At 37.6% G+C, this 13,211-nt stretch overlaps 1 protein-coding gene across 1 annotated transcript; it reads left to right on the forward strand.

Annotated features, from left to right (window-relative positions):
- The first annotated feature begins 279 nt into the window (after positions 1 to 279).
- Positions 280 to 651, forward strand: LOC127103848 (uncharacterized). Its single transcript, XM_051041089.1, has one exon. It carries the CDS (start codon positions 280 to 282, stop codon positions 649 to 651), a length of 372 nt encoding a protein of 123 aa, XP_050897046.1.
- Positions 652 to 13,211: the final 12,560 nt, after the last annotated feature.

Below are 13,211 nucleotides of genomic sequence, written 5' to 3' on the forward strand. Positions count from 1 at the left end.
TTATCATCTCCCCACTCTATTTATTGCAAACATCTTTTATACCGAAACACATACACACATAAAAAAAGGCCTCCCTAGGAGTACCTAGGACACTTTGGGTGCTAACAACTTCCCTCTGTGTAACCAACCCCCTTACCTGTAATCTCTGACATTTTATTAGTTTTGATTTGAAAACTTATTATCTTTGGGTTTTGTTCGTACTTTTCCCTTTTCCTTTGGAAACAATAAAAGCGCGGCGACGACTCTGGTTTTATTGACGTTAAGTTTATCCGTAGCTTAATGGTCATGAATTTACCGCTACATTTACCAGTCGAGATTTACCTACATTCAACAAGAATTCAGAGGCATTATGAAATTCCATCAGAATCATATTGGAACATGATGCTAAATGAGTTGGTTGATCTATATGAGGAAAGACCCAATGCCTTGGAATTATTAAACATGCAGAAGAAAAGAGTAGAGAAATCTTACAATAAGAGGGTTAAAGTTAAGACATTTTTCCCTGAAGACTTGGTTTGGAAAGTGATACTTCCAATGGATCGAAAGGATATGACGTTGGGGAAATGGTCCCCCAAATGGGAAGGTCTTTTTCAAATTTTACAAGTATTCTCTAATGGTGCTTATGAGATCGAGGAGCTTGATAAAGATTAAATAATCTTAAGAGTGAATGGAAAATATTTGAAAAGATATAAGCCAACGCTCCAAGAGATAAAAATAATAAACGAGTAATTAATTGCAAATGGGTTGAAGCCAACATGGTAATAAAAATATTGCCAACATGGCTTAAGTTCATTACAAGGGCCCAAAAGGGTTAATGATCAATACAATTGAAACCAAAAGTCATGTAGAGATAAATGGAAAAGAGACTAAAGTCAAAAAGGGAGATAAGTCTTCATGTGGAGATATTTTGCCTTGTGAAGCTCCAGACGTTTCTCACATAGGGATCTTTTAGACCGAAGAGTTGTGAGTTCTGCTTCTAATGTTTGCGCTTTTCCGGCAAACTCCATACTAAAATCTAGCTCCTTAGCCATGGAAGTGTCATCAAACTTTAAAAGCTCTTCTTTGCGCTTTTTGGCTTCAGAGGTCTTGGCCTACAGTTTCTTTATTTGGGCTTCCCAAGGGGCAATATCATGGTCATGACTTTTAATCTCCGCCCTATTTTTCTCTTTGGTTTGCTGCAGCTTCATTACTTTGTTAGTCGATTTAGTAACCACATCCCAAGAAGCTGCTTCAGTACCAACTTTTTTCTCAATTTCCTTAGTGATTTGGGGTAACAACCTATGATCAATAACAATTTGTTTGATCATAATACCCAATTCCAAGATGACGTTGGCAACCTCAGGAGAAGCTTCCAGTAAATTAACTTGGCTAAGGAGAGTCTTCAAGGATAAGGGGGTAGAAGGATCAGCCAGCAAGAGTAGGAATAAATCACCCTTAAATATTTTTTCTTTGATTTTCGAGAGTGCCTCATCCACAGGTTTGCTTGAAGGTTGATCCTCAGATGATGTAGAAATGCTAAGACTTTTTTCAGACGAGCTTTCCCTTCTAATCAGCATGGTTTTCAGATACTCGAGAGGTTGACGTTACTTCAGGGCTGCTAGTTCTTCTGAAGAAAGACCCCCAGTTGTTCCTGTCGAAGCTTTGATTCTTTCAGGATTGACGTCAGCTGTTGGAGTAGCAGTAGTTGGTCCTTGAGGCTGTCCTTCGTTCGTCTTGATGTTATCATCCTTGTTCCCCTCATCATTGTTATCCTCTTCTTCGAGGTCTTCATCATCCTCACCAACATGGCCATCATGGAATAAGGACTGGTATTCTTCTTCATCTTCTCTCATTTCCTCATCTTGGCCGTCATCACCTCCTAGAGCAAAATTGTTTGTCCCATTGACATCAGGCGAGCCACCTTCAGAGTCATGGGCTTCTTCATCCACCACCATAACATCTTTGTTTACTTCAACTTGGGTTTCTGTACCTGAGTCAATTTCACGATCAAAACCACTAGTATGGGAATGTTGGATGGTGATTTTTGGTGGCGAAGTCTCACGCGCCTCAAAAATTGGTTGGTTAATTTGACTCATTGAGCTTTTTTCTGAACCTCTTGCAGATGTTAGATGGTAGGTGGATTCTCCAGCACTATTAAGAAGGACTGGTACAAAGGGAGATTTGGCTGTTGTTTGTGTGGCAGCGTCTACACCACCCTGAAAAGCCGAAATTAAAAGATAAGTTAGTTAAAGTGATAGAAGACACTAAATCAAAATAAATAGAGTAATGTATGCTTTTACCCTGTCCCCTTCGACTCCAGGGCTGGAGTTGTCACTTTTAACTTGCGTTGCTACTATCTTCGACAGTTCTTAAGAAGTAGGCTCCAGAATGGAAAAAGCAGCAGGTCGTTTTATAACTCTGGCAATTTTTTCCTAAGGCTGACTCGAGGCTTTGATAACTTTTGGTTGCTTCTTCCTTTTCCTAAGAGTTAGATCTAGGACAGGAGATAAACCCTCTTCGTATGACTCTATCATAACAGGGACTCCAACTGCTTTCATTTTGATTTTTTGAGGAGTAGGGGGAGGTTTTCGAGCAACCTGAATGAAAATATTGAAGTTTTAGTAATACCATTATACACAACAAAAGTAATGAGCAAAGTTAAGGTGTACCTTTGAGGTCATGCTACTTCCCTCAGTCTTTGCTTCGACTGACTTCTCGACCGTTGGTTTTTTGGGTGGAACCCTGGTAGCTAAAAGGAAAAAACAGAACCGTTATTAAGAGTCAAGAGTAAATATCCTAATAGAAAAATGTGGTTTGAAAATCCTCCCACTCCACATCTTCATATATATTTGATTCGATGCGAACATCTTTGATCCCTCCCTGTATGAAGATGACCTTTCAAACTTTCTAAAGTGTGCTTAGTCATAACCACCCGCTATGCTTTTTTCTGTGATTATTGCTGAAGGATTTTTATATAACCCCCACAGATAAACCAGTCTGGAAATGGAGGGGCAAGGGCCACTCCAAAATCAATGTTTGACAATCGAGGAAATTTCAAAGGAAACATTTTGAAAGAAATTTTGCATCGTTTCTCAAGAGAGACGTACGAAGGGATTTTTAAATTCTCCATTTTATTTGAAAAATTTTCCTTTAGCGTGACAGCTGCCTCACAGATGGTTCAAATAAGATCATCGGGCCTATAGGCAGTTTCAAAGTAGTTTTGGAATGCCTGAATTTCTTTGATATGTGTTTAAGTACCTTTCGTGATTTTTTCCTGCACAGAGAGGAAAGCTTTGTTAAAGTGTTGAGTGAATGAAGGAGCATCATAAAATTCTTCATCATAGTATTACGACCACCATTTCCCAAATTCTGGAGTGCAAAGGAAACTTGACTCGAAGCTAATTGGGGTAATGTGTGTCATGCCAGTGTATCGAGCTATTTGTTTGAGGATGGTGGTTTCATTGTGGTTTGCTTTATAGAGAAGGCGGTGCTTTTTCTATCGTAGAGACATTTTGGGAGTACCTGAATCAATCTGAATTATCAAGCCACGAGATTGGGTTGATAAGCAATCAGGGTGACTTGACTCTTCGACGAATTTAACCTGAGGGTTATTAATTTTGGGGTTAGAAAGGCTTCCCAAATTAAAAGGGGCTCTATTTCTTAGCTTTTGATGGGATAGGGGAAAGGTCTCGTGAACCATTCTGGATCGTATTTTCTGGCTGCGAAATGGGCCATGTTCAACGTGAACTCGTGAGGTTTTGCAAACATCATGACATAGCTCATGAATGTCGGTCGAAGGGCCTTTCCTTCATCACTTAGGGTTAGTTGGGCCAAACGGATTCCTTCGGCCCTCCTATTTTTTACTTCCTCGGTTTCTTCGTCGACGGGGTTTTTGTTAGGAAGACTTACCTCGAAGGTGGCATTTAGCCAGAGTTGCAGCAACCAGAAAGGACCAGAAAGGAGGAGATTTCCTTTCTCTCCCAGATTTTTAAGTTGAGCAACGCCATCACTCAATGATTCGTAGAGGCTAGCCAAGATCATTTCGCTCAGACAAACGTCGTGACCAGAATGAAGTTGGTTCGCTAGAGTGAGATATTTCTTGGCAACCTGGAGTGACTTCGAGCAAAAGACACAGTGAGATAACCATAAATCCAAGAAGGAAATGTGTTCTACGTCGGAGACGGTGTCAGTATCTTTGTTATGATAGTGTGCTATGTGGGTCGAGTAGGCAACCCTAGAGGCAGAGAAGGCTATGGAGTCATCAAATTCTACATCTGGGGCATAAGTATTCCCAGTTGGTTTTAACCCTGTGGTAGCGGTTATATCAAGGAGAGTGGGTGTTACCATTCCACGAGGGAGGTGGAAGGTATAGTGAGTATTGTCCCAGAAGTACAATGAGGAAACTAGTAAAGTCGAACTGTAACTCAGTTCACCCTTCGAAAACATGATCAAGTCATAAATTCCCATGTCCTTCCAGGTTTGAGACTTGGTTTTTTCTATCTTGTTTACCTAGTTTAGATAGTCAGTTGGATATTTTAATGAGAGGGTCGCTCTAAATACTCTAAAGTCATTGTTCATAAACCTTAAGTCTATAGTTTCATATGTTAAAGATTAGGATTCCTCGACAGTATTAACCCTTTCAGCCCTAAGTTTTTTTTGCTTGGCCTATTGGTTTACATTTATGATAAGTGGGAAAAAAGTCCCTAGGTCTGCTAGGTTCGATATTAAGATTAGGTAAAGGTCCAAACAAATCATGATTTTTTCCAGAGACAGTTTTGGGAATGAGTACCTGAGATTCATAAATTCTTCGTTGTTCTTCAGTTCTTGGTTCCGGAATATATTGTTGGTTACCCATCATCACTGGGCCAGGAAGCGTGGAAAAAGGAGGGAGGCCTGAGATCTTTTTGGGGGCCTTCGTGTGTTTGATGGAAACCTTGACACCTTTGGTTGTTTCTTTGGGGACTTTGCTTGAAGTAGTCATTTTTGTTAAAGGTTTGAAGAAGGAAGATCTGGGTTTTTTAGAGTGTTTTGAAGAAGATGAAGAGTTGGAGACTTGAGAGTTTCAGAAAGCGTAAAAAAGTGGAATTAGTGAGGAATGCACTTTTTATAGGGTTTTTGGAAGAAAAACGGTTCAAATCAGTATTAATGGTTGACAAACAAGTGGGACACGTGTCTCTCCAGGATTACATAGTGGGATGATGGTAATTAAGGCCTAAATCCCACGATCTCCTAGGGTCTAGGAAACGTGATGATTAAAAAGATTCACGCATGGGTTGAAAAGACATGTCGGGAAAGGGTAATGATGGTTCTGATATCATAGGCCATATGGGAAAAGATGAATAGTTTTTGCAGTGCTGGAGCATTGGTGGCATCAAAGTTATGCAAGAATTGTTCAAGGGCGTCAAGCCATGGTCTAAAAAAATGCCCTTTTCTTCAGTTTGTCGAAAATGACATTTTTTTGGGGCAATTTGTTAGCTCGAATTTTGACGCCTGATGTAGGGAATTAAATAAGGAAATAAAGTTTCATGTGAAGAAATTGAATATTTCGACAAAAAATTATATAGTTTGAAATTCCAGTCGAAGATACCTTGATGCAAGGGTAAAGATATTGTGTGGACTTAGAAATGTTTCCAGCAGTTGGGAAACAGAAGCATCACTAATGGCAGTTCGACAAAGGATTTGAATTCAAATAAGGGAGGGAATTATTTCTTCTTATGTAATTGTTGGGTATACGTGGGGCATGCTGGGCAGTTGCATACATGCAGAGTGCCACTTGTCTCAATCTGGTGAATAGGTTGTTGGAAGCGGTTATTTCGATTGGTATAAATAGGAGGTCTTAGTGTTAAGACCAGAGGTGTTCAAGTTTGTATAAATTTATCATTTTACCCAGAGTATCAGTGTGTAAAGAAAGTGTAACTTGAGAAAATATACATTTGATGTTGCGCCATATTTTTACTTAAAGCAATTTTAATCAATCTTTTCTTTTCGGAAATTTATCTTCAACACCATTTACTTTCCAGCACTTTCCTTGCTTTCTTTGCGCTATTATTCCTTCATATTCTTTAACGAATTATTTTAAGTATGAACGTTGTCGAAGTGTTCATTATCCATCAGATTTTATCCTAAAAGCAATTAGCACATGTCCTAGGATCAATCTGATCGATCCTGTAAGTTACCAAAATATTTCACTTTGGAAGATCAACGGTTGTTTAACAATTTTCACGGTAAACAGGTATCAAAATTACCCAATGGTACTAATCAAATATGAAGAAACTTGTGTCAGAGAGCGGTCACAAATTAGTTGGGTTGAAATCTCATGATTGCCATGTCTTGATGCAACAACTTCTACTAGTGGCTATCAGTGGCATTTTACCAAGAAATGTAACAGTACTATAACCATATTATACTTATTCTTCAATGTTATATGTATTAAAGTTATTGATCTTGGAAATTTAGATGACTTGGAACACGAAGTTGCAGTTATCTTGTGCCGATTAGAGATGTTTTTCCCTCCATTACTCTTTGACATTGTGGTTCACTTAGTTGTTCATCTAGTAAGGGAGATTAGAATTTGAGGTCCAGTTTATTTATGGTGGATGTATCCGGTAAAATGTTACATGAAGATTTTTAAAGGGTATACAAAGAATCATCATCGTCTAGAAGCTTCGATCGTAGAAAGGTGCATCATAGAAGAAGCTATTGAGTTTTGTATAAATTATTTATCAGAAACTTGCTTTATAGGAATTCCTGAGTCTCGTCATGATGGATTTTATGATGGTAGAGGTATTCAAGGTTTAAATATTAAGACATTTTCTCGAGAAGTTGTTCTTCAAGCACATTTGCATATATTGAATAACCTTACTGAAGTTCAACCTTACTTGACCGTTCACAAAAGTCTCTTAAAGGAAAATGTTCCCTCAATGAATGAAAAATGAGTGTTGACATAACATAACAAAACTTTCATAAATTGGTTTATTGAAAGTGTTCTAAAGAGAGTAGTGCATCAGATCTTTGGAAATGGTTGTCATGTATGCCTAAGTTTAATGTAATTACTTGAAGTGCATACGACATTTCTAAATATTCATTCTATACAAAATCAAAGGATAATTGTAGCACCATGCAAAACAGTGGGGTTATGGTTGTGGCTGAATCCATGTACTTTTCTAGTTCCAAAGATAACAATCTTGTACTAGCATCTAGAGCGTACTTTGGAGTCATTGAGGAGATTTTGGAGATTGACTATGTTTATTTTAAAGTACCTTTATTTAAGTGCAAGTAGATTGACAGTAACACTTGTGTAGAAACCGATTAATTGGGATTCACACGGGTTGATATTCGTAAGGCAACTCATAAGAATGAACCTTTCATCATAGCAACCCAAGCAAAATAAGTTTTTTATGTCACTGATCCTTCTAACACTAGATGGTCAATTGTTCTTCAAGGTAAACATATTACCAATAGTACTGATGAAAATCAAGATTTTAACTATGAGACGGCTTATTTAGCAACACATGTACGTCAAGCATCTGAAGAAAATGATTCAGAAGATGTGCATGTTATTCGCCGTGATCATGAAGATGAGATATGGGAAAACTAGTAAGTAAATATTTTATATCCCTTTGAAATTTATAATTAATCATTTTAGTCTTTTTTAATCATTGTATTATATATTAAAAATTATTGTTGATTGACCTTATTAGTTTTAAATGTTGTTCAAACTATATGTGCTTAAGGACCAATGACAAATCCTATTGGACAAACTACAAAACTTTCCATTAGTGTTATTACTTTTGTTTCATAATCCTTTGTTTTAATTTTGATGTAAAATATATAAATTATGTGAAATTTTAGATTTGCATTTGGTTTAACCAATGAATACTTGTGGTACAATATTTTAGATTGAGAAATTGGCAAAATGTACAATGTTTCTGTTTCAGGAATATGCAAAATATGGTTCTATATTCAGGAATATGGTTATGTAAATGGTTCTGTAATACAGGTGCAAACGACAGTACAAAAAAACTTATCCCCTACATGTTTACATAAAACCGAGGTAATAACATTGAGATATTACCTTGGTGTTTACATAAAACCGAGGTAATAGCATTGGACACGCCATCCAATTCTGAAAATAATAAAAATGATGATGTTGGGGATCAAACCCGCGACCTTTTGATTTCTAACCTCGATTTTAAAAACACCGAGGTGACAAGTGATTGCTTTTCATTCTGCCCTTCGTTATCTCTCCTGTGTATTATTTGTATTATTTGTGTATGGAAATTATGTAATATGCTTGTGATAAATTTAAAGTGATGTAAAGTGAAGTAATGTAAATGTAAAGATATTTTTTAGTGACTTTTGAACCTTATGCATATGGATAGAAAGATCATGAATAAAAATAGAATTATGACTCAAATTGTATGTGTGGAAATGAATTATAATGAATGCTTAGGGAATTTATCCATGAAGTGAAAAGTGACTTAGTGAAACATTTAGAAACTGAAAATGTATCAAAAACGAAAATTCCAGTTAGGTTGAATGACTTACAATATAGGTTATGCAAAAAATGTGAAATGCGTGCCTGATGGTTTAATTTAAACATTCTGATTCAAATACACGAAGTGATTCAAAACCATGATTTGGATGCAAATAAAAATTCTATCTTTTTGTAGATCATGATATGCCATGCACATGGTACGTTATTGTTGTACATGATGTAATGACTTGGAGAAGAAGGATGAATAGGTTTAGGAATGTCTAGGATAATGGTCAAACATCCGGTCAACAATGTCGACTCTGCTGACCAAAATTCAACCACTTCTTTACTTTCCATTTTCTAAATTCAAAGTACTTCCTGATTTAAGCAAAACATCATCATTAAAGAGTCTTTGACCTAATTGTTGCAAATGAAGATGGAATGACAAAATATACAATGTATGCATATAAAATGAATGAAACCTACATATGCATGATGAATGATATGAGTGCTTCCTAAATCTATGCAGATGAACAAAGCCGTAAGCCAGGTAAAAAATAAATAAAAAAGGTAGGAAATTTTTTGGGGTATGACAATTTTCACGGGGCTCGCGTTAGAAATGGATCCAAGTCCAGTACCTTCGAAACCTATTTGTGCATGAGCAAATGGGAGAGTCATGATAGTCAGTAGAGCGAGGAGGCCTGATAGAGACATAAGAGAATACAGAGTGGGCCCTCAGAGTACAGGGCTTTACCAGCATAAAGTAGTCTCAGAAATTATCTCACCCACTACGCCAAAAACTGGAATAGACAGCGCCCCTTAGAGGGCGCTTTATTACAAAAGCGCACTCTAAAGTGAAGAGAAAAATAAGGAGCGAACAACTTGAATAGACAGCGCACTTTAGAGGGCGCTTTTGTAACAAAGCGCCCTCTAAAGTGAAGCGAAAAAATAATGAGGAAATGAAGGGACACCAATAGAGGACGCTTTATTGAAAGCGCCCTCTAAGGGTAACCTTAGAGGGCGCTTCTAAAAAAGCGCTCTCTATGTCCATGTACATTTCCAGTTTATAAGGCGCTTTTGGAAAGCCTTAGAGAGCGCTTTTAGAAGCGCCCTCTTAGGCCCCCTTTAGAGGGCGCTTTTGTAACTAAGCGCCCTCTAAAGTGAAGCCAAAAAAAATGGAGGGACAACAATAGAGGGCGCTTTTGTGAAAGCGCCCTCTAAGGTTACCCTTAGAGGGCGCTTTTGAAAAAGCGCTCTCTAAGTCCATGTACATTTCCAGTTTAGAAGGCGCTTTTGGAAAGCCTTAGAGAGCGCTTTCAGAAGCGCCCTCTTAGGCCCCCTTTAGAGGGCGCTTTTTTTAAAAAAGCGCCCTCTAAGGTCCCCTTTAGTAAACATTAAAATTATAACATATACTGCATGTCTCTTTATTTTCCCTCTCTATAAGCAACGTAACTGGGTTTTCTCTCTACTGCGTCCACCATCTACTGCGATTACTCTCGTCCTCCGTTCGTTCTCCCTCCCTCACCATCGTCGTCGCCGTCGCCTTTTTCTGCTGTTGCGTTCACGTTCACTTTCTTCTCCATCGTTACCGTCACCTTGAAGGTATTTCTCTTCTCCATCTTTACCGTTCACTTTCTTCATGTGTTTGATTAGGGCATTTTCTAAACTTAGTTTTACATTTTGTGCATTATGTTGATTAATGTTGTTTAGGGCAAACTGAGTTTTTTATTTCTGATTGAAAACTGATATCATTTGAAGTGTGTTTGAGCTTGTGCTTGGAAGTTTGATGATTATGGATGCAAGTTTGTTCATGTTCCAAACACCATAAATTTGCATTGGTCTTTTGCATGCCGTAGGTGTGTGTGAGTTTGCATTAGTCTTTTGCATGCAGTAGGTCTTTTGCATGAGAAATGGAAGGTATATGAATGTGTTGACGTATTGAATCATTGTCTTACTTGGGTCTTATTGAATCATTTCTATATTACAGATAAAATGGCTAACCAAGACGATACCCATGCCGCGAACGAATCACGTAATAATGTTGAAAAAGAAATCAAACGAGGATTGACTGTTATGAAGTCAATCATTCGTGCAAGAGACAAGGGTGTAAAATTTGAAGTGCATTGGAGTGCTGAAGACCAACTAATTGAGCCTAACGGTTCAATGTTGGCAAGTTACATTGGTTTCCTTGTTCGACAACATATTCCGATTACATGTGATAATTGGAGAAGTCCGGACTTGAAGGTTGGCAAGGAAAAAATATGGTCGGAGATACAGGTACTTACCATATATTGTTATATGTTTTTTTTTTGTTGACTATTTGTTAACCATATATTGTTATAATATGACTTTATAATAACACACTCCATTTGTATGTTTTTTAGAGATCCTTTCACATCGATGAAAGCCGGCAAAAATATTGTATTCAATTGGCCGGAAAAAGACTCCGAGGATTTCGATCCTTTTTGTGCAACAAATTTCTCAAGGATGAGGAAGGAAAATTTGTTGAAGGAGAACGGCCAATGAAGTATGCCGAGATTATTTCAGCCGATGAATGGGATAACTTTGTCGCCAAACGAAGAAACGAAAAATTCCATGTAATGTCTATTAATTATGGTATTATACAATTGTTAAGTTACTTGGTTCTAATATGCCTTAAACTTTTTTATCCAGGAAATAAGCGACATAAATAGGAAAAGGGCATCAAAACCCGCGTATCCGTACAAAAAAGGGCGTACGGGTTATGCACGGTTACAACAAAGAATTGTGAGTATATTCAAATGCTATGAGCTTATACATTGTCACAATATGTTATAATTGATGATCTTATAATCTAATTCAATGTGTAGCTAGCCGAGGAGAAAAGTGACGCAACATCTCTTCCGGACCACGTATTATGGAAGGCTGCTCGGGTTGGGAAGGATGGGGCTGTCGTTGAAGCGGTCCAAAATGTTTATGACGAATGTGTAAGTATATGTAACATTATTTCTTTAATTATATCGAAAATTTTGTTAGACATATAATTCATTTTTAATCTCCTCTAATAATATTTCAGGAGACTTTATCCCAAACCGTACCTTCAACCGAGGTCCAGGATTGCAGGAGCGTACTTAGTCGAGTACTAAATGTTCCTGAGTATTCCGGTCGTGTGAGGGGTAAGGGTTTTGGTGTGACTCCGTCGTCATTTTATAAAAAAACAAAAACAAAAAATCCTACCAACAAAGAGGTGATGGAGACCTTGGCGGAGTTAAGGGCACAAGTACTCCAACTGCAAAACGAGAATGCAAGGTATAGAGAGGAAAGGTGCGCTTCCGAGGCAAAAGATACTAGTGACCGAGCTAGTATCAATCATCAACCGAAATTTCCCGAGGTAATTATATATGTTATTATGAAATTAAAATAGCACTTTTTTACTTGACACATATACAAGTTAACAATAACATTTATTATTGGTTTAGGGCATTTCACCTTGTCAGCTGTATCTATCGTCACCAACTTATCGCATGGTTGGCAAGGGAAAAGTGCACAATACTTCGGGTGAATTACTTCACCATAATCCCCTCCCGGTGGGATTTATGAAAGTTTCGGTTGACCTCGTATTAGATACGGACGCCCGTCTACCATTACCCGACGTTGTTTCAGAGACAACGTTGATGCGAGATGCAGTCGGATTCTTTGTTGGTTGGCCGTCAGATCTAATTTTCCCTGATGCCGAGGTATATATGTTCTAAATGATTATGAATATTTAGTATTCACATTTCAATTCAGCTACAATTATGATATTTAATCAACCCTTATTACATGGTAATGTTAGACTCCTACAAGACCCACCCCTAAAGCTGGTAAAGGGATTTCAAGACGCATCGAGTCGGTTGCATCTCAAAAAGAGGTATAAATATATATACCCATTGAATTATATACACAACGGTTCTTTTGCATCACAAAAAGTAATGATTTATTTTATATGAATTTTTAGGTTCCCGGTCGAAAGTTGAAAAGCGATGGTAAGGATATTCCAACGAAGGATATTCCAACGAAGGATATTCCAACGAAGGATATTCCAACGACGGCCGGGACAAAATATCAAATTATGATGCGTCTTGAGAAAATGGTGGAAGAGTCCGATATTATGGACGGGTCCATTCGTAGTGTAGATTTTGATGAAGGTGTTTTCGGATTTGCTCATTCCGAAATAATTGCAAAGGAGGACATGCAACAACTTTTTGAGCACGACGAATTGGGCATCGCTATCATTCATACATACATATGGTACTCCGATCAATCTATAATTTACTTAGTTGAACAATTTATTTACACATTTCAATGAGTAGTCTAATATTTATTATGTTTCTATTTAAGGTATATGTATGACAAATTGATGCGGGGAACTGAATTGTGTAACCGTTTCAATTTTATTGCTGCTTCCCGTGTCAACGCAACGTTAATATCGAAAAATCCAACATCCGTAAAGAATGATCTAGTCGATAGATTCATGGCGGCCGGCGATAATACTACACCCAGTTTGTATTTTTTACCGTTTAATTCTGGCAACGGGTTAGATTTTCTTTCTAATAATTTCATTCTAATCTATGTATATCTTTTACGTAGAAAATTTTCATTCATCTAAATTTTTGTTTTATTTTACAGTGGCCACTGGGTGTTGGTTGCTATGGATCTTTCGAGACTAATAGTGTATTATCTCGATTCGTTATCGGGTGATTGGAGTAAATATTCGGGTTTGAAGAAGACGGTTGAC

The sequence above is a fragment of the Lathyrus oleraceus genome, chromosome 7, assembly GCF_024323335.1.
Source record: "Lathyrus oleraceus cultivar Zhongwan6 chromosome 7, CAAS_Psat_ZW6_1.0, whole genome shotgun sequence".
NCBI classification, from domain to species: domain Eukaryota; kingdom Viridiplantae; phylum Streptophyta; class Magnoliopsida; order Fabales; family Fabaceae; genus Lathyrus; species Lathyrus oleraceus.